The sequence below is a fragment of the Marmota flaviventris genome, chromosome 16, assembly GCF_047511675.1.
Source record: "Marmota flaviventris isolate mMarFla1 chromosome 16, mMarFla1.hap1, whole genome shotgun sequence".
Classification (NCBI taxonomy): Eukaryota; Metazoa; Chordata; class Mammalia; order Rodentia; family Sciuridae; genus Marmota; species Marmota flaviventris.
Genome location: NC_092513.1, coordinates 48,898,408 through 48,920,282, shown reverse-complemented (window position 1 = coordinate 48,920,282; position 21,875 = coordinate 48,898,408). Strand labels below are relative to the sequence as shown.

The 21,875-nt window shown below is 42.5% G+C and overlaps 1 protein-coding gene across 1 annotated transcript; it reads right to left on the bottom strand.

Annotated features, from left to right (window-relative positions):
* Positions 1-655: 655 nt before the first annotated feature.
* LOC139702156 (spermatogenesis-associated protein 31E1-like) lies at positions 656-5,610 on the bottom strand. The gene is made up of 5 exons (XM_071602596.1): positions 5,474-5,610; positions 4,281-4,332; positions 3,730-3,790; positions 2,720-3,469; positions 656-2,654 (listed from the first exon to the last, which is right to left on the bottom strand). Exons 1-5 carry the CDS (start codon positions 5,501-5,503, stop codon positions 656-658), a joined length of 2,892 nt encoding a protein of 963 aa, XP_071458697.1. The 5' UTR covers positions 5,504-5,610.
* Between the last annotated feature and the right edge of the window lie 16,265 nt (positions 5,611-21,875).

Sequence of the window (21,875 nt, the reverse complement as noted above, 5' to 3'; positions counted from 1 at the left end):
GGCCTAGGGTAGAATGGGGTGGACAATCAGCCCATGACGTCTCCTTCCCCCAAGCTGATGGCTGGCACTGTGAGGGCATGGCACCACTTATGACGACCCCATGCCACTCTGCCTTCTTCCTTGGCTCAAACATAAAATTTTTCTCAAATATCTCACCCTGGACCCACCATGACAAATCATTGGACAGTTACTGCACAAATAGTTGTACCCAGAAGAGGGCACAGGGCTGTTGACCCTTTCCCTATGCCTCAACATGGCATAGACAAAAGCCACGACCTCTAATGAGAAAAAAAAACGTGAGTTAGAAAGCAGTAGTCACCTCCATAGGAAGAAGCCATCAGCACACAAAGAGTGTACATGAGGCACAGCAGTCATTCTCTGTATGGACTGATATGTATATTTTTTTTTTTCAGAAAGAAACTTTTCTTACCAGGAAAACTGAAAAACATGGTATGTTTGACCAGATAGAACCTTTTTGCAGACAGCATGTGGGTAATAGTGGCAGTGACTGGGAGGCCTGCCCCCTTGGCCTGAGCTGGCTGGACTGGCTGGCGGTACAGGCCATATCACTCATTATTTACCCTTTGCTTTCTGTAGGAGGGACCCCTGTGGTGACAAGCTTACCCACCACGAGGGGCCTGGGCTCTTCTTTATGTCAGTGTAACTCTGGTGGACTGCCTGCATGCTGATGTGCCAGCTTGTCCACCAGGATCTGTCCAACAGCTGTCACGATGTTCTGGGCCTCAGCCGTTTCATCATCCATTGGCACTCTGCTTGAGACTGATCTCTGGATCTTGGTAGTGGCTGGCAGGGGTTTGACTTTTTGCAAGGAATCTTCCTGCCCTCTGCCTTTTTTATTGGGGTGCAGAGACTGCGAAACGTGATTCTTCCTTCTCTCAGTACAGCTTTCTGGAGGATCTGACGTTTCTCTGGCAGGGAGGGGAGGGACTTCCCTCTCAGGAGGCTCCTCCTTCTCCACCTCTGTCTTTCTGGTCTCTTCAGATCTTGAAGACTGGGACTCTTCTTTGCCTTCCGGCATTGCCATTCCTGAGGCCACAACTCCACTCTCCTCCCATGGCTCATACCTGGCCTCTCTCAAGCCTGGACTGGGCTCGAGGCTGCCTCTTGCCATTCCTGTGATAATCCTGCTGGGCTGGGTTCTGCCTGAGAGACTGTAAGTGTGAGGTTGAGAAGGCAGGGGGTCCCCCTGTGTAGCTGGAGGGACCACTGAGGGCTCATGGCTGCCACCCAGTGGGGTTCCTCTCCAGGCCTTCTGCATCTCTGCAGGTGAGGGCTCAGGGAGGGGACTCTGCAGGGTGGGGACTGCCTTTTTTTTCATTGCCTTCTCTCCTGGACCTTTCCAAGGAAGTCCTTCTGGGAACCTGGCAGCCTGGGCAGTGGAGTCGTCTGCGGAGTCACAGGGGACCAAGGGAAGGTCTGGCTGTGGAACGGGTGAGGCTGGTTTCTCATCAAAGTCTTGACTCAGGGGATCTAGGGTCTGGAGGTGTGGACTCCACCTGTGTCGCACTCGAGACCTCATGATATCTGTTTCTAGCATCAGGTGAGTTCCTGGATCCAGGAAGGAAAGATTCTGGGAGGTGTTCACCCGAGATAGCTGGTCCTTGGAGGACGCTAGATTGATACTGTTTTTGTTGGTGCTGTACTTGGGAAAAGTGTAGTTGGAAGCAAGCCAGGATCCACGCACGTACACGGGGATTATGCCCTCATTGATCTGTACCAACTTACTGCTCAGATGGTCTTGCAGGATTTTTTCCAGAAGTTTCTTACTTCCTGAATCCTCCTTTTCATTTTCCAGAACCTTTACTGAGGTGCCTCTTGAATTCCAGGGTAGATCTTGTGGGTGCCTCTCTAGGTCTTGCTCTGGGCCCTTGAGGAATCTTTCAGAGCACCTGGACCTCACCTTCTGCACACCTTTGCTGCTTTCACAAGCAAGTTCCGGGGGCCGGGCAGCCAGGAAGGGGCCATGCTTATCTTTAGCCTGGCACCCAGAACACTTCCTTGGGAATTTGCCCCGAGGCTGTGTCAAGTCCTGGGATGCTTGAAGTCTGCAGGGAGGGCCATGCTGGTGTGCATCTGTGGTGAACCTCCCTAGACTGTGTTTCTCTGGTCGCTCTTGGAGCTTGGTGCTGTTAGAATCCCTGGGAAGGATGGAGGTTGACTTGGGGGTCAGGGAGGGGTGACTGTGCTGACAATGGTTGAGAGCTGATTGGCTGTTGGCTTCCTGAGATTTTTGGAGTGAAGAGGGTAAATCCTCCTTCTGTTTATGTTGCTTCTGCAAGTGCCGTTCCACGTGCTGATTTTCAGCTGGGCTGAAAGGCCATACCTCCTCCTGGGATGTAGGGCAGATTGTTCTCTGGGTCCTCTTCTGGGGTGGAGAAGAAGGTGGTAGGTTTGGGGGAAAGGATGTGAGGTGGGTGTGGTTCTGGGCCTGAGCCTCAGATGGGGGCAGTGTTTGTGTTAAAAATTGAGATTGGGCCACATAGCTGGGCAAGGGCTGGTCCTGGGAAAGTTGTGGAGGTACTTCAGCCAGAGATGGAACTGGGGAAGAGTCAGAGACTTTGTTAAATGTAACATCTTTACATCGTGCAGCGGAGGACCTCTTAGGCACCTGGGCAGTAGCCACCAGGGACTCACTGTGCAGAGAGGGCGGGCCCCAGAACAGCTGGCTGCGTTTGTGCTCTAAGGAGTCCCCCGGGGCCTGGTGGTAAGAGACATGTGGGAGTCGGGGAGCTGCTCTGGTTTCCCTTTTGTGCTGCAGAAGGGGTGTGCAGTGGTGTCCCTCTTGCCCCCCAGTGACTTCAGCATTTTCCCCAGAGAATGCAGGCAGTGGTCTGGGCTCATTGGTTTGAAAGAGGACCCATCCTTAGTGTTCTCCTTCCACACTTTTAGTTCTGCTCTTTTGCTGATGAGCATCTCCAGCAGTTTCTGGACATCAGGGTTGATGAAAGAGAGGCCCCCAACCTCTACTTGCTGGTGTGTGGGGTCTCCCCAGAGTGTGGAGTCTCGAGGATGGTGTGAAAGATGTATGTCTTTCTGGGATCTGGCGTGTGTCCAGGTGGAGAAGAATAAGGCCTTGGTAGTTGTCCACCACCAGGAGAAAAACAGAATGCAGTAGCTTATGCAGTCAAGTCCTGAGATGGCTGTGACCAGGGATGCCCAGTAGGAGCTACCTGAGAGGGAGCCCTGTGGGATGGGGCCCAGAGGGACTCTGTTCAAGCCAGGCTGGTGGTCTCTAGCTTCATCGGATAGGGATGATGCCAGAGGTAGAGGGTGCTTGGTCAGGGGAAGCAGGGAGGTCAACAGGGACATGGAAGTAGAAGAAGAATGTTCCACATTCTGCAGAGGTGGCTGGTTGGCTCCAGCAGGCCCTGGTTTGAATACCTCACCCGGGGCATCTTCGTGTAACAGCTGAAGAAATGTAATGTTTTCATGGAACTTTCGTAGGTGGCTGCGGGGAACAGAAGGCACAAGCTGCAGTGACGAGTAGGAGGGACCAAGAGGCTGTCCAGGCATGGGCACCTGTGGCCCATGGACCGTCCACTGCCCCACATACTAGCTTCACAAAGTCCTGGCTATCCCTCTTCCCAGGGCTTGAGTTACAGCCCACTCCAACCTGGAATCTCCCTTCTAGGTGAGCCCTGGGCCCCGGGGTCACGTTACAGGACTTGGTGGGAGGAAGGATGCAGAGAGAAATGGAAAGTTCCTTACCTTTGCAGAATTAAAGCCAGTTGTTGTGTTTCCTCCACTTTCTTCCGGCAATCTCTACAAGCTGGAATGGGAGAATGAATTATGGTGGAGAAGGAAGGGGCCTGGGATTTTTCAGGAAGCTGAGTTGAATATCCTTTAGGAGCGATTGTGGGCGATGAGACTCTGGAGCCCAAGCATCAGTGTCCAAAGCCATGCAACCAGTGAGTGACAGCAAAGTACAAGGAGAGGGGGCCACATTTGATTGTAAACAGGTTGCTGCTACATCCATCCATCCCCGTGGTCCTCACAGCCACACTGTGGGTTGTCATCTCACAGGGGAATCACCTTAGCAAAATAAAAGACTTCTCCACAGGAGGACCCGGAGGGCCCTCCACAAACTTGGCAGCCTTGCTCCCCTTCTGGCCTGCCACGGCTGCGTTCAGAGCACAGAGCTGGAGAAATCCTGAGTTCTGATTTTCTTCTCAGGACCCTCCCTCTGAGGCTCTCTAACTGATGTCCTCAGAGACAGGAAAAGAGATCAAGTCACCTCTGGAGGAAGGGTGGAGCCTTACCTTTCAGAATGCTTCTCTTCTTCTTGCTTTTCTTCCTACACCTCTTCTCTATCTGATGTTGAGAGACAAGAAAGAAAAAGGGGTTGGTGCCCAATCCTCATTCTCTTCATAGAAAAGCCGCAAGCTCACGTTTCTGAGTCACATGCCTCCTACATTTAAATCATGGAAGTCTGTGTCCTTCTCTTTCACTCACTTTTCAAGTAGATAAAATACTAGACTTTGGTTTTCTTCTTGGGAAAACACAAAAGGGGATTTTCTATGTAAGCTCCATCATGGATGTCCTCAGCCACTGAGGGTCTGACAGACTCCTTTCCACAGGCTCTTCTCAGCTGCCAGGCAGGTTGTGCTCCCTGAGGCCAGAGGGGACTCCAGCCTGTGACAGGGGCCCTCAGCACAGCCCTCCCCTCAGCCCAACACCCAGGGATACATTAGTTCAGAGGCATCTGCTAGGAGAAGGTTGCTGATGACTAGTGTTCCTGCCCAGAGGTCCCCAACCTCTCTCAGGAATCCAGTCCTCGACCACAGTGTATGTCTTGCTGTGGGACCTGAAGCTCACCACCCAGATGGTCCGAGGGCTTCAGACAGGAGAAGTCTTAGGGCAGACTCTCTCCGGGCCCTGCCCCACCTGACCCAGAAGAACGACGCTCTATTCTTTCCTGAGATGTCCCACCTCTCCGTACGTTTGATAAGAGGAAAGAAGAGTAGGAAAAAGAGAATCATTGTCTGTTGTGTTTTGATCAAAGGCTCCTTACCTTTTTGATATTCCTGTTTTTCAAAGGCGGCAGCGAGAAGTAAGGGCCTAACAGGATAAAGAGCACCAGTCCCCCCACAAAGGCAAGGATTATTTCCATCACCCAGGTGGTGGAGCTGGGACTCAGCTAAATGGCATTAATTCTTTTCAGAGGAAAGAGAGGACTCATTATCTGAATTGTAAAGTCACTCTCAGGTAGCTGCGTCCTGAGAGCTCCCTTTGAGAGCAGGGAGTAGGGCTCAGGCCAGCATCACAAGAGCTATGACCCCTCATCACAAAGGGATCTTGAGAGTGGGGGGAGGGTGGTCAGAAGAGGCTGCACTACACCCCTCCTCCACCCTCCTGGGCCTTCTAGATCCTCCCTTCCAATTCCACCTGCTCAACTTGTCAGATGTAGACTTTAGTGCATTTTCTGTTGTTCACCAGGGAACGCAGAAATTACCTGTTTGCTTGCAGATCTCTGCTTGAACATCCTTTTTCATAGTTTGTGAAAATGGGAGTTGTCTCTGGAATTATTATTTCAAAGTGATTATTTCTTTCTCCATTTCTTCTCTCTGCCACAGTCTGGCTGGGCACAAATGCCGCAGTCTGGCTGGGCACACAATCACGAGCCACCACACAGCTTGTAGATTCAAACAGCAACTCTTTATTCCCGAACTCACACCAGCCGTCTACAATCACGTTCTGGGGAAATCCACGTTCTCTGCCCAAATCCACGTTCTCTGCCCAAATCCACCTCCACTGGGCTTCTATCTCAAAAATATACTGTCTGAATCCCGTGAGAACTCAAGGGGAACTCAGGCAGCAGGATACGCCCTATTCCCAGGAGGAATAATCTTAAACCTTAAACCTGGAACCTGAACTGGGAACGCCCTAAACACGATTATCTTAAAACCGGGAACACCCTAATCTGCCTTGGTCCTTGAGCAAGGTCACCTACATTCAATGTCGCTGCAACATGTCAGCAACATGGGGTACGCTGGCAAGGAAATTGTCATACCTACTTGGCTAATGGCTCCCAGCATCTCCCCCCTTCTGATTAATTAAACAACAAGCAATGTGGCTTAAGGACCGTGCCTGGTAGGTTGTCCAATTCAACATATGGTTCTTACCCGTCATCGGAAAACTGACCTTTAGGCGTCAGCCTCCTGTCTTAGGTTGATACCACTGCAATCGGATCATACCCGTCACTGACTACCAGTCCAGCATACAGCCATACTTGTGGATAGGTCTATGCACCAGTGGGGGGGTGAGGTTCTTTGCCTCACCTCTGTTGGCCCCCAAATTTGGCCTTGGTGCCAGTGGGGGAGTGAGGTTAATGTGGCTTATGGACCGTGCCTGGTAGGTTGTCCAATTCAACATATGGTTCTTACCCGTCATCGGAAAACTGACCTTTAGGCGTCAGCCTCCTGTCTTAGGTTGATACCACTGCAATTGGATCATACCCGTCACTGACTACCGGTCCAGCATAAGCCATTGGCCCCCAAATTTTAGACCATCACTAGCAGAAGGGAGGAGGATACAGAAATGCCACGACACCAAGCCAATTGACGGCTCCTTGGGAAAAAATTGCATCACTGGTGACACCATCAGCAAAGATATGCCAGCATTACCACAATTCGCTGCACCAAACGATAGTTACATAGTCCAGGCAAGTTCTGCAAGCAGTTCAAAGCAGAGGAATCTATCAATATGTCCATTTCCTCCCAAAATCCGTTTCCTCCCAAAGTAAGTTAATTCCTTGATTGAGCATTACTTGTTGAGTTATATTCATTGATGTATCAGTTTATACAGTTTACTGTGATAGCTATCATAGAAGCTGTAGTCTGGTTGTATCTTTGTCTTCACCGGCACCGGGATGAAGATAGGAATTCTGGCAATGATGCTAAAGAGACATTATCCTGAAAAGAATTATTAAATATAATGAAAAAGAAAGGTGAAAGTAAACAAACAGATCTGTTAACCTACTTTAAAAACAATCCTTAACAGCTGTTTACCTAATTTAAATTAAACCATTTAAATCACGTGAATAAAAAAAATAATAATAATTCGGATCCATTTTTTCATTAGCGCTCCTCATATAAGAAATATGGACATACGCACATACAGACATACAACACAAAACACAAGAGTGCACACAAATGTACAACACATAAGAAAATAGTAAAGTCCTTGTAGCTTTACCTGGGTGAAATCTCCATTGCAATGTTTAAAAACTCCACAGTCAAAAAATAAAACTGATCAGAAAAACATTAACCTAGGTTTGTATGAGCTCAAAAAATAAAAATAGAACCTTATGATGTGGAAAAATGCAATAATAAAATAGCTATTGAAAAAAGCATCCTGGTTAATCACTGTCGCAGATGTAAGAATGGCCAAGCTGGAGTTCTGGATATCAGCTGTTATGGATTTGAGTCAAATCATCTTCTTTTCGATCTGTAGAGACTGTTTTAGTTAATCTCTCTGGAATCCAAATGGGCTGCTGTTCTCCCTGTGGAAAAACACAAACAGACCCCCGACTCCAGACAATCACTGGGTCAGGACCTTTCCATTGTCCTGTTAGAATATCTTTCCAAAGTACTTTAGGCTTATGTACATTTTTTGGATACATATGTCTTTCCGCAGCACTAAGTCCTGATGAATCCAAATTTAAAAAGTTTAGAGTAAAAAGCGTTATTTTAAGTTTATCTTTGGGGGATATATACCCCTTTCCAATTCCCTCTTTTTGCTTTAATAAGTATGTTTTAATAGTTTGATGAGCTCTTTCAACTATGCCTTGTCCCTGTGGATTGTATGGGATTCCTGTTATATGAGTAATACCAAATGATGAGCAAAATTGTTTAAAAGAGGTAGAGGTATAGCCAGGACCATTATCAGTTTTTAACTGTTTAGGAACGCCCACAGTGGCAAAATTTTGTAAGCAATGAGCTATAACATCTTTAGTTTTTTCTCCGGCATGAAGGGAGCCCATCAAAAATCCAGAAGAAGTATCAACTGTAACGTGTAAATATTTTAATTTTCCAAATTCTGGCAAGTGTGTGACGTCCATCTGCCAAATATGGTTAGGTATCAGTCCTCTAGGATTGACTCCAGGATTAACTTGTGGTAAAAATGTCACACAATTTTGACATTGTTTTATTATATGTCTGGCTTGTTCCTTAGTTATTTTAAAACGCTTTTGTAAAGTATTAGCATTAACATGAAACCTTTTATGAAAATTTGTAGCTTCTTCAAATGTAGAGAAAATATGTATGTCATGTGTAGTTTTATCTGCTAAATCATTGCCTAAACTAAGGGCTCCAGGCAATCCTGTATGTGCCCTAATATGTCCTATGAAGAATGGATCTTTTCTGTCCCAGATTAGACTTTGTATAGTGGAAAACAAAGAGAAAACAGTAGAAGAAGGGGAAATCCTACCAGCATCTTCAAGAGATACTATAGCATTAACTACATACTGACTATCAGAAAATAAATTAAATACAGAATCCTTAAACATCAAAAAAGCTTGTAAAACTGCATTAAGCTCTACCTTTTGAGCTGATTGGGTACTAAAAATGTAAAAGTTTGATCAGGGGTAACTACTGCTGCTGTACCATTATTTGACCCATCAGTGAAAATATTTGGAGCATTCATGATAGGTGTTTTTCTTGTCATTTTAGGAAAAACTACAGGATGTTTAGACCAAAAAGACAACAAAGGATTAGATGGTAAATGATTATCAAATGTAACATTAGATTTACACATGATTATTGCCCAAGTATTTAACTCATTAGCTAACTCATCAATTTGATCCATAGTATATGGAGTAATAATTTTATTGGGAGAAATTCCAAACACTCCCTTCGCTGCTTTTATTCCTTTGAGTATTAATTGTCCTACAGCCTCAGGATACCTAGTAAGAATAGTGTTAGGAGAATAAGATAAATGTATCCACAATAATGGACCTTCTTGCCAAAATACTCCTGTAGGAATATTTTTTGTTGGTAGTACAATAAATAATAAAGGCAAACTTATATCAATTCTATCCAAATGCATATTTTCCATATATGTTTCAATAATTTTTAATGCCTTTCTTGCTTTAGGAGTTAACATGCGGGGTGAATTTGGATCTGATGGACCTTTTAGAATATCAAATAAAGGTCCCAACTCTCCTGTTGGTATACCTAGATAAGGCCTTATCCAATTTATGTCTCCCAATAACTTTTGAAAGTCGTTAAGTGATTTGAGTTGATCTACTCGTATTTGAATTTTTGGTGGACGGACCATGGTTGAGGATAATAGAACTCCTAAATAATTAATTGGAAAATTTAATTGTACTTTATCTATTGCTATCTCTAGATTATAATTTTTTAATAAGTTTGTAAGTGTGGCATAACATTCCAGCAATATGTTTTTATCTTTATGTGCCAATAATACATCATCCATATAGTGAAATATTTGTAGTTCAGGATTTTGATTTCTAAGTGGCTGGATTGCTTTGTTAACATATATTTGGCACATAGTTGGACTGTTAGCCATCCCTTGAGGGAGTACTTTCCATTCATATCTCTGATCAGGACCTTCATGATTTAATGCAGGGATAGTAAATGCAAAACGTGGACTATCCTCGGGATGAATTGGAATTGAAAAAAAAACAATCTTTAATATCTATAGCTAAAACATGCCAGGTTTTTGGCAAAGCAGACAATTGAGGAATCCCTGATTGAGCAGGTCCCATAATAACCATCTCATTATTAATGGCTCTTAAATCTTGCAATAATCTCCATTTACCAGATTTCTTTTTGATGACAAAAATGGGAGTATTATGGGGAGATATGTAAGGTTGTATATGTCCTTCCGCTAATTGTTGTTTGACCAGATCATGGGCTACTTGTGTCTTTGCTTTAGTCAGGGGCCACTGAGGAACCCACACTGGTCTTTCTGATTTCCAAGTAATTTTGATTGTCTCAGTGGCCCTTTCTGAAAATCCAACCCATGTCTGTCTGTTCCTTGATCTATTTGTACTGGTGCTGCTATACCTTGCCCTTGTTTTCCTAATCTTTTTTCTTTCCTAAAGCCTTGTCTAGCCCTAGTAGTGGGCGCATTAGGATTGATGTTATTTGTTAACGTCAAACCTAATTGATCTAGGACATCTCATCCCCATAAATTTATAGGAAGATGATCCAATACATATGGCTGTATAGTTCCTTCACATCCTTCAGGATCCTTCCAATCTAATATCATAGAACTTCTATGGGGATTAGTCGCCACTCCTAGGCCTCGAAGCGTTTGAGTGGCTTGTTGTAATGGCCAATGTTTTGGCCATTCTTGACGAGATATGATGCTAAGGTCAGCTCCTGTGTCCAGTAGCCCATTAAACTCATGACCTTGAATATTTAGTTTTAGCATTGGGCGAGAATCTAAATTTAAAGACAACATAGCCCAATCTACACCTGTGGAGCCTAATCCCCTGGAACCTCTTTCTACACTATGACTAGGAAATTTATTATGTAGGCTGGGTATTATTAACAATTGTGCTATTCTATCTCCAGGTGAAATTACTGATATACCTCTTGGAGAACTAGCTATAATTTTTATTTCACCTACATAATCGGGATCAATTACCCCAGGACTTACCATAAGTCCTTTTAATGTAGATGAACTACGTCCCAGTATTAAGCCTACTGTTCCTTGGGGAAGAGGTCCTTTTACTCCTGTGGGAATGATTTGAACTCCCATCTCTGGAGTTAATACTGCTCTGGCAGAGGCGCAGATGTCCAACCCTGCGCTCCCTCGGGTTTGTCTGATGAGGGATTTAATGGACAATGTGTCCTGGGCACTACCCTGATGGTGTTGCTGGGATCCTCCACTGCCCCGTATATTTGTGGTTGTGGGCCCCGGAGCATTGGGCCCCCCTGTCCGTTTTTTGGCAATGGAGCCTGATGCCTTTCTCCACGATATCTTGGATAAATACCTGGTCTTTGTCCGTTTTTTGATAAGGGAGTACCTTCTATGGTGGTTTGAGAACGGCATTCATTAGCCCAATGTCTCCCTCTACGGCATCGTGGGCAAATACCCAGTATTCTATTCCTTTGATACCTACTTTTGTTAAACCCTCCTCCTATGGGGCAATTCCTTTTAAAATGTCCTGTTTGTTCACAATCATAGCATGTTTTTGGCCTGGCATCTAAAGCCTGTTGTACTGCAGCTGCCAAGACTTGCCCTTGTTCATTAATATCTCTACATAATTTAATATATGTGTTTAAATCTTCATGTCTCCATGGTCTAATAACCTCTCTGCAGCAACGATTTGCTTGGTCATAAGCCAGTTGTTTTATTAATGGCATTGCTTGTTCTGTATCCCCAAAAATTTTGGCAGCCGTTTGAATTAGCCTATCTACAAAGTCAGCGTAAGGTTCGTTAGCTCTCTGTATTACCTTAGATAGCTGACCTTGTAAATCTCCATGTCCTTGTAAAGTCTTCCATGCCCTAACTGCGTCTGCAGCAATTTGTGCATATATAGCAGGATCATATTCAATTTGTTGCCGTTGACCCTCATAAGGTCCTTTTCCTAACAACATATCTAGATTTCTTTGAGGGTAACCGGCTGCTGCATTTCGCCTAGCTGTCTCCGTGCAAAATTCCTCATTGGCAACCTTCCATAACAAATATTGTCCTCCATTTAGTACAGATTTACACATGCTAGCCCAATCTGCTGGCGTCATGTCCAAGTTAGTAATGGACTCAACCATGCTTACCGTGAAGGGAGCTTGGGGACCATAGGTTGTTACAGCCTCCTTTAACTGCTTCACTGTTTTAAAATCTAATGCACGGTGAATTCGCTGCCCTCCTGCCTGTTCAAGTACAGGGCATGCTAATCTTTGAGGTCCTGTCTCAGGATCCCATTTATCAACTACGGGGTTTGAGGGCCACTCAGCTGTCTCCATCGGTGGGGCTGTTGGTTGAATTACGCCCTCTTGTGATAAAACGGAGTTAGTAACAGCCTCCTGTTGTGGCCTTTTTCCTAACAACCCCTTTTCCTTTAAATTTTCTTCCTCTGTCTGACTAGCTCGAGAGACCTTCTCTTTTGCTTGATCTAAAATGTCTTTCTCCATGGTCTGAACCTCTAACAATTTACTTAACATCTTTTCGGTTTGTTTTTTACTAATTTCTAATCTACTATAAAGATAACGCAACCCAATAAGATAGCACAAAACAAAGCCGAAACTGAATGAAACAAAAACGGAATAAAAAATCGTTGTATCAATTTTCTCTTCCTCAGGGCCGACAAACTTCAAACCTTTAGTCAACCATTTTTTCCAGTTTGCCTGAGAAATTTCTAGGGATAGGCAGCTTGAAACAAAAACAAGATAAATCAAAACAATAACACATTGTTTTTTGAATTGGTCACCCATTCTTTCGCTCTTCCTCAGGGGCGAGCAATTTCACTTACCTCCAAGCTTCAGAAGTTCCCCGCACGGGACGCCAAATGCCACAGTCTGGCTGGGCACAAATGCCGCAGTCTGGCTGGGCACACAATCACGAGCCACCACACAGCTTGTAGATTCAAACAGCAACTCTTTATTCCCGAACTCACACCAGCCGTCTACAATCACGTTCTGGGGAAATCCACGTTCTCTGCCCAAATCCACGTTCTCTGCCCAAATCCACCTCCACTGGGCTTCTATCTCAAAAATATACTGTCTGAATCCCGTGAGAACTCAAGGGGAACTCAGGCAGCAGGATACGCCCTATTCCCAGGAGGAATAATCTTAAACCTTAAACCTGGAACCTAAACTGGGAACGCCCTAAACACGATTATCTTAAAACCGGGAACACCCTAATCTGCCTTGGTCCTTGAGCAAGGTCACCTACATTCAATGTCGCTGCAACATGTCAGCAACATGGGGTACGCTGGCAAGGAAATTGTCATACCTACTTGGCTAATGGCTCCCAGCACTCTCAGCGACTTAAACTCACCCACATTATATGTTCTTGTCTTGCATCATGGAACTGAAATTTATTTTGTACTTATTTAGCTTTGTGAATTTTGAATAAAAAGTTTTTAGAATTTTCCAGTAATTTTACTGTCTTCAGCTAAAGGGTCTTAAACAAAAAAAAAAATACTTATAAAAATTCATGAATTTGAAATAAGTTTTTCAAAAGCTATTTTTTTTTGTATGCTGATTCCTTAGTAAGTAACACTTAAAATGTAGAAGAAATTTTGGAGACTTGTGTACATACACAAGTGCACATCCACACACCCACACACCCTTTGACAAATCAACCCTATGCTTTCACATCTAAGAATGAAGAATTTCTTGTCACCCAAAAGCCTTCCTTAGTGTTTCTTGTACTGCTGGCAGCAAATTTTCTCAGGCTGAGTTTATCTGGCAGCATATTTTTCTTTGTTATTAAAGGATAGATTTACTAGACATGGACTCTTTGGGTGACTCTCTCCCCGCCTGCTGCCCACAGCCTCCTTCAATTGTTTCTGATTGGAAGTCAGCTGAAAATCTCATCCTTGTGCACAGGGGAGTTGTTTTTGTTTTTTGTTTTTTTTAAATTTGTTCTTACTTATACGTGACAGAGTATATCTTGACATTTATTTGCTAGAAAAAGGATGAATCTGGAGAATTTTTCCTCTGCGCCCTTTAAGATTTTCTCTTTGCCTTTTCACAGTTTCACTGTGATGTGTCTAGGAATGGATATGTTTTTTTGTTATTTTTAAAGAGGGGAAACATTGAACCTAGATTCAGGAAATTTCCAGCCCTTATTTCTACAAGTATTTTTCTTCCCCCTTCTCCTTCCTTCCTTTCCTCCCTCCCTCCCTCCTTCCTTCCTTTCTTAACCACTGAGCCACATCCCCAGTCCTTTTTATTTTGAGACAGGGTCTCAGTATGCTTAGGGTGTCACTAAGTTGCGAGGCTGGCTTTGAACTTGTGATCCTCCTGCCTCAGCCTCCCGAGTTGCTGGGATTCCAGGCCTGATTCACTGCACCTGGCCTCCCTCCTTTCTCTCTGAGTCTCTCCTTCCACATGTGGTGGTAGCCGTGGTGATGGGGACGTCCAGATCAGGCAGCCCCACTTGCTGGAAGGATCTCTGCTCCGCGCTGCTGTGTTCCCCTCCGCTTCAGTTTGGCTCTACTGATGAGGGTCTGCTTCTGGGCTGTCCATTCTGTTCCACTGACTGTTTTCTGTTCTTTCTCCAATATCCCACTGTCCTGGATGAGTGTTGCTCCACAATAGGTCTTGAAGTCAGGTATTATCAGCCACTTGTTTATCCCCAGTGTTGTTTTCACTATCCTGGGTTTTTGCCTCTCTTTTACAAACTTTAAAATCAGTATTTCAGGCTCCACAAATTACCTTGCTGGGATTCTGTTGGGATTGCATTCACTCTGTAGAGCTGAGTTGGAAAGAACTGACATCTTAATGATATTCAGTTTTTCTATCCATGTGAACATCAACTGTCTCCTCATTCATTTAATCCTTTGGTTTATTCCGTAACAGTTTATTAGTTCTTTTTCACACAGAGCCCACAAATATTTTGTTAGTTTTTTCTGAGTATTTAAGTGTGGGGAGGCTAATATAGATGATATCATTTTTAAATGATTCTTTTGAGTTCCTTATCTGATATTTCATCCACTTCAGTATTTTTGTCATCATTTACTATTGAAGTATGACCTTTAGGAGGTGTCATTGTTTTTAAATATTTTTTGTATTCCTGTGTTGTTTTATTTCATCTATTGGAAGGAATTTCTCCTCCACTCTGTGAGGTCCTTTTTAGGGCAGTTTTCATTTCCTAAAGTGTCCTAGAATGACCTGTATTGAGACCCTCTCATAGGTGTGGTGTCCATTTCTCTCTGTTTTTACTATAGCAATGAATGTCCTTAGGTGAGACTGGGGGACCAACCCCAGCAGTTTCTACTTGGGGCTTGGTCATAAGTTTGGGTTTTTGTGTCTTTGATTCTTTGTATTAAAGTATAGCTGAAGATTGAGTGTCATTAATTGGTGTGTAGAGCAAGGTAAGCTGTCTTTTGGTTTAATTCAGCAGCAGAGTTTCTACCCTGTGAACTTGTAGTGTCTCTGTAGGTTCCCAGAACCTCACAGAATAAGGGGAAACAACAATAGCAACAACCAATGCAAACAATATACAGCATTGGTTTCTACTATGCCATCTATAATGTTAACTCACCACAATAAACAGAAATGATAGGGTTAGCAATTGCCATCACCAAAAACGATAAGTAACCGTGAACTATATCTGGCATCAAAGCAAACAACAGATGTCAGCTATGTCACCCATAGCAGTAACAATTGCAACAGCATTAATATTGGGGGCAGGACTTATAGAAAAACAATTAGTGCTAAAAGATGGTAAGAAAATAGTTAATTTACAGAAAAGAAAATGTACAGGTAGGAAGGTCAAAAAGAGTTTATAATTTCAAAAAGTAAATAGAATGTAGGATATGATAGTGATAAGAAAGGAGGAGAAAAATGTAAGAAACAAAATAAACGGAGAGTGAAAGAGTAATAGAATTTGGCTGTTAGCAGAAGAAAAGAGAGAAAAAGAAACAAGAGAAACACAAATGAAAAACGATACGAAAGCAAAAATCAAAATATAGTAATAAAAAACCCTAACCCTGAAAGGCAAGGCAAGGGTAAATAACCACACTTAAACAAAGCTAAAAAATGGGAAAAAAAGAAACAAATGTATACATATATAGTCTGTGAACCAATTAGCACAGCACACACAGGCGCACCGTGTGCACACACACACACACACAGAAGGAAAAAAAAAGATTGTTAACGAAAAATTAAGGAAGCATTTCCATTGAGATGGTCAAAATAGTACATGAGAATAGATGGTCACTGTCTATGCCTGATTGTCTTTCTTTTCCTTTTTTCTTGAGCTGTGCACTGAGTGTGAGAAGAAGGGCTAAGGGTTGTCAAATCTTTCCTCTTTTTGTGTTGTTCACCAAGCTGCCAGCTGGAGTGACCTAAGTCTGAAGTTGGTCCAAAAATTATCAGCTTCCCTTCTCACCAGTACTAGGTAGGATGGGAAGTACTGTCTGCTCAGAGCAGATGGAGGGATTCCCAGGCTGGAGCAGCTGCAGAGTTCCATGAGGTCTAATGAGGCCACAGGGCTATTGCTGGGTGGTGCCTGCTCTGCAGAGATTATATGGGTACACCCCTAGGGCCTGGCAGTTGTCAATCTGCTGAGAGTCTGGATCTTGGGAGTCTCCCTAGGATTTCACTTGTTGGGTCGGGGAGCCAATTCTTCAGTCCTTCTGCTGCCCATGAACCTGCCTGTCCAGGCTTGCTGGGCTTAGTCCCTGGGCTTAGTCACACCTGCCTCTTCAGATTCCTGATGTGCCTAGCTGGTCACATGATCTACCAGATTCAAAGGGGGAAGTGAATTGGGCTCCCCTTCACTTTTCTGACTAGAATCCCCCTTGGTAAAGTTTGCTCTCCACCTGTTTTGCTCTTATTCTGCTCGGCATCGCCTAGGTCAAAGGGCAGGCACTTGCTCGGACCTTGTAGCCATGTTTGCTCAGGTCTTCCAGCTCTTGCAGCAGCATCTGCAATGTGGCAACCTCAGGATGGCTCCTTCTTCAGCTCTCTGTGGCATTTGGGAAATGTGGGCACTTTTCATGTACCAGTGCACAGTCTAGCCCCTGGATCAGCTAAGGGCCGGCTCCTTTTCAGATCTCAGGATGTTCCATACTAAATTGGCAACTGGCTTGGCTCCAATGTAGTCTTTCTTCTTAGTTTAATAGACCCAAATTTCTGAGTCTCTAAGATACCCTGGCCAACCAATATGGAGTTTTAATGAAATCCCTCTTTCACCCACCTCACAAAGAAGCAGTACTCCTGCTGCTGGAGTCCCAGGTCACAGAGCAACGAGGAATGCAGGCTTCCTCTAGGCTGCCATCTTGAATCTTGCTGCTGACATAATTTCTTCCTCAAATGTATGTTAGGATTAATTTGGAACTACTCTAGGCCTGGTGCTTTCTGTTTGGGAAGGTTGTTATGATTTATTATTATTTTAGCATCTTAGATAGATGCAGTCCTATTCAATTTGTTCATTTCTTTTTGTGATAGATTTGGCATATTTGCCTTTCAAGAAATCATTCCATTTTATGTAGTTTATTGAGTTTGTGGGCATAGATTTGTTTATGGTATTCCTTTTTTTGTCCTTTTGATGTCCATGTGATCTGTATCGATGCTATTTCTTTAATTTCGGGTATTGGTGATTTGTGTCTTCTTTTTTTTTCTTTGTTTGCCCACCTAGAGGCTCACTGATTATATTGGTTTATTTTATTCTTAATTGACAAATAATAATCGTGTATTTATAAGTATAACAGAGTATGATTTTCTCTAGTAACAGGGTATCATCAATGTATTGGAACCAGATATCAGTAGGGGATGAGAACAGAACAAGGTCCTGAGCAGCCTTGCTGTGGCACATGAAAGGACTGTGCAGATATCCCAGAGGCTGGACCTGGAATGGCATTGATCCTCTTTGAGTATCTGGACAGATGAGGGGATTGTGGTAGACTGCTACACTGGTGATCCCAAATGAATCACACCTCCAAGTGTTCATTCCCTGCAAACCCTGACTTTAGACTTGACCATATGATTTGCTTTGGCAAATGCTTTTTGGTCAAATGTAATATAGCAGAGACTAGTATTGAACCTTCACACTGGGCTGGTTCCTATAGAAAACAGCTGGCATCTGTGGAAGCTAAGTCTAGTGGAAAGTGAATGATGGGAGGAAACAATCCTATAGACTGTAAGCATGTGAATGTGCATCAGTGTAATTTGTAGAGTTTTGTGACTTAATATGTTGAATTTAAAAAGTCAAAATAGATGCTTCTCAATCACCTCCACACTGTTTACCCTCAGGTGTCTGTGTTCTGTGATGTCTTTTCCCCAGAGCACTTAGGTTCTTCCCTGTCCTGTTTCGAGTTGGGGATAGCTGTATTCTGGGTGCTTTGAGATGTTTTGTCCTGTGTGTGTGTGTGTGTGTGTGTGTGCACATGCACACCTGTCTGTCTCTTTCTCACTTTATCTTTGTTTCTGTTTCTCTCTCCCCCCAACTCTCCTGCTTGCACTGCTAGAGCTGTGAAAACTGTGCATTCTTATGGGGGAGTTCTCACTAGTTGGTTCCTGTTTTATTTTTTTTTTTTAATTTTTATTTATTTATTTTTTTACGTGAGCTTTATTATTATTATTATTTTGCATTACAATTATTAATACACCTTTATACCACAATTTATCATATCTCTGTATACAAGATATGTTGACACCAAATTCACATCTTCATACATGTATTTTGTACAGTGATGAAGGTCTCCTTCCACCATTCATGCAATTTCCTTTCTCCCTCCCTTTCCCTCCCACCCATCTTCCCTATCTAGAGGTAATCTCTTCCAGTGCTCTTCCTCCTTACCCCATTTTGAGTCACCCCCCCCCCCCCTTGGCATTTGTTTTTAGGGATTGGCTAACTTCACTTAGCATAATCTGCTCTAATGCCATCCATTTCCCTGCAAATGCCATGATCTTGTTATTTTTAGTGCTGAGTAATATTCCATTGTGTATAAATGCCATATTTTTTTAATCCATTCATCCACTGAAGGACATCTAGTTTGGCTCCACAGTTTAGCTATTGTGAATTGTGCTGCTATAAACATTGATGTGGCTGTGTCCCTGTAGTATGCTGTTTTTAAGTCCTTTGGGTATAGTCCAAGAAGAGGGATAGCTGGGTCAAATGGTGGTTCCATTCCCAGCTTTCCAAGGAATCTCCATACTGCTTTCCAAATTGGCTGCAACAATTTGCAGTCCCACCAGCAGAGTATGAGTATACCTTTTTCCCTGCATCGTCGCCAGCACTTGTTGTTGTTTGTCTTCAGAATGGCTGCCACTTTTACTGGAGTGGTTACTTATCTTAGAGTGGTTTTAATTTGCATTTCTCTGATTGCTAGAGATGATGAGCATTTTTTCATATATTTGTTGATTGATTGTATAACCTCTTCTGTGAAGTGTCTGTTCAGGTCCTTGGCCCTTTTATTGATTGGATTATTATTTTTTTTTTTGGTGCTTATCTTGTTGAGCTCTTTATATACCCTAGAGATTAGAGCTCTATCTGATGTGTGAGGGGTAAAAATTTGTTCCCAGGATATAGGCTCCCTATTCACCTCACATATTATTTCTCTTGCTGAGAAAAAACTTTTTAGTTTGAATCCATCCCATTTGTTAATTCTTGGTTTTAATTCTTGTGCTATAGGCGTCTTATTAAGGAAGTTGGGGCCTAGCCCCACGTGATGGAGATTAGGGCCTACTTTTTCTTCTATTATGCGCAGAGTCTCTGGTTTAATTCCTAGATCCTTGATCCATTTTGAGTTAACTTTTGTGCATGGTGAGAGATAGAGATTCAATTTCATTTTGTTGCATATGGATTTCCAGTTTTCCTAGCACCATTTGTTGAAGATGCTATCCTTTCTCCAGAGCATGCTTTTGGCACCTTTGTTTAATATAAGATAGTTGTAATTTTGTGGGTTAGTCTCTGTGTCCTCTATTCTGTACCATTGGTCTACCAGCCTGTTTTGGTGCCAGTACCATGCTGTTTTTGTTACTATTGCTCTGTAGTATAGTTTAAGGTCTGGTATAGCGATACCACCTGTTTGACTCTTCCTGCTTAGAATTGCTTAGCTATTCTGGGTCTCTTATTTTTCCAGATGAATTTCATGATTGCTTTCTCTATTTCTATGAGGAATTCCATTGGGATTTTGATTGGAATTGCGGTAAATCTGTATAGTGCTTTTGGTAATATGGTCATTTTAATAATATTAATTCTGCCTATCCATGAGCAAGGTAGATCTTTCCATCTTCTAAGGTCTTCTTCTATTTCTCTCTTTAGGGCTCTATAGTTTTCATTGTATAGATCTTTCACCCCTTTTGTTAAGTGGATTCCCAAGTATTTTATTTCATTATTTGTTTTTGAGGATATTGTGAATGGGATAGTTTTCCTCATTTCCTTTTCCGAGGATTTGTCACTGATATACAGGAATGCCTTTGATTTATGAGTGTTGATTTTATATCCTGCCACTTTGCTGAATTCATTTACTAGATCTAGAAGTTTCTTGGTAGAGTTTTTTGGATCTTCTAGGTATAGAATCATATCATCAGCAAATAGTGCTAGTTTAAGTTCTTCTTTTCCTATAGTTATTCCTTTAATTTATTTCGTCTGTCTAATTGCTTTGGCCAATGTTTCAAGAACTATATTGAATAGAAGTGGTGAGAGAAGGCATCCCTGTCTTGTTCCAGATTTTAGAGGGGATGCCTTTAGTTTTTCTCCATTTAGAATGATGCTGGCCTGAGGCTTAGCATAGATAGCTTTTACAATGTTGAGGTAAGTTCCTGTTATCCTTAGTGTATTTTCTAATGTTTTGAACATAAAGGGGTGCTGTATTTTGTCAAATGTTTTTTCTGCATCTATCGAGATGATCATATGGTTCTTATCTTTAAGTCTATTGATGTGGTGAATTACGTTTATTGATTTCCATATGTTGAACCAACCTTGCATCCTGGGGATGAATCCCACCTGATCATGGTGCATGATCTTTTTGATATGTTTTTATATCCAATTTGCCAGAATTTTATTGAGGATTTTTGCATCTATATTCATTAGAGATATTGGTCTGAAGTTTTCTTTCTTTGAGGTGTATTTGTCTGATTTTGGAATCAGAGTGATATTGGCCTTGTAGAATGAATTTGGAAGTACTCCCTCTTTTTCTATTTCCTGAAATAGATTGCAGAGTATTGGTATTAGTTCTTCTTTAAAGGTCTTGTAAAACTCTGCTGTATATCCGTCCAGTCCTGGGCTTTTCTTGGTTGGTAGCCTTTTGATGGCTTCTTCTATTTCCTCACTTGATATTGGTCTGGGCAGATCATATGACTTAAGGAATTTATTGATGCCTTCACTATCTTCTATTTTATTAGAGTATAAGGTTTCAAAATAATTTCTAATTATCTTCTGTATTTCTGAAGTGTCTGTTGTGATATCGCATTTTTCATCCCATATGCTAGTAATTTGGGTTCTCTCTCTTCTTCTCTTCATTAGCATGGCTAAGGGTCTGTCGATCTTATTTAATTTTTCAAAGAACCAACTTTTAGTTTTGTCAGTTTTTTCAATTGTTTCTTCTGTTTTAATTTCATTGATTTCAGCTCTGATTTTAATTATTTCTTGCCTTCTACTGCATTTGCTGCTGATTTGTTCTTCTTTTTCTAGGGCTTTGAGATGTAGTGTGAGGTCATTTATTTGTTGGCTTTTTCTTCTTTTAAGGAATGACCTCCAGGCAATGAATTTTTCTCTTAGTACTGCTTTCATAGTGTCCCAGAGATTTCGATATGTTGTGTCTGTGTTTTCATTTACCTCTAAGAATTTTTTAATTTCCTCCTTGATGTCTTCTGTAACCTATTGTTCATTCAGTAGCATATTGTTCATTTTCCATGTGATATAGGACTTTTTCTTCCTTATTTTTTTGTTGATTTCCAATTTCATTCCATTATGATCAGATAAAATGAATGGTAATATCTCTACTTCCTTATATTTGCTAAGAGTTGCCCTGTGACGTAATATATGGTCTATTTTTGAGAAGGATCCATGTGTTGCTGAGAAAAAAGTGTATCCGCTTGATGTTGGGTGGTATATTCTATATGTGTCAATTAAGTCTAAGTTATTAATTGTGCTATTGAGTTCTGTAGTTTCTTTATTCAACTTTTGTTTGGAAGATCTGTCCAGTGGTGAAAGAGGTGTGTTAAAATCACCCATGATTATTGTTTTGTATTTGACTCTTGAAC

Excerpts from the sequence above, each read along its gene's own strand:
- LOC139702156 (XM_071602596.1), bottom strand. The coding sequence starts at position 5,503 with ATGTTCAAGCAGAGATCTGCAAGCAAACAG. Across the intron at positions 3,791-4,280 it reads GAAGAGAAGCATTCTGAAAG|CTTGTAGAGATTGCCGGAAG; the intron begins GTAAGGCTCCAC and ends CTCCCATTCCAG. Across the intron at positions 2,655-2,719 it reads CACATGTCTCTTACCACCAG|TGAGTCCCTGGTGGCTACTG; the intron begins GCCCCGGGGGAC and ends CTCTCTGCACAG.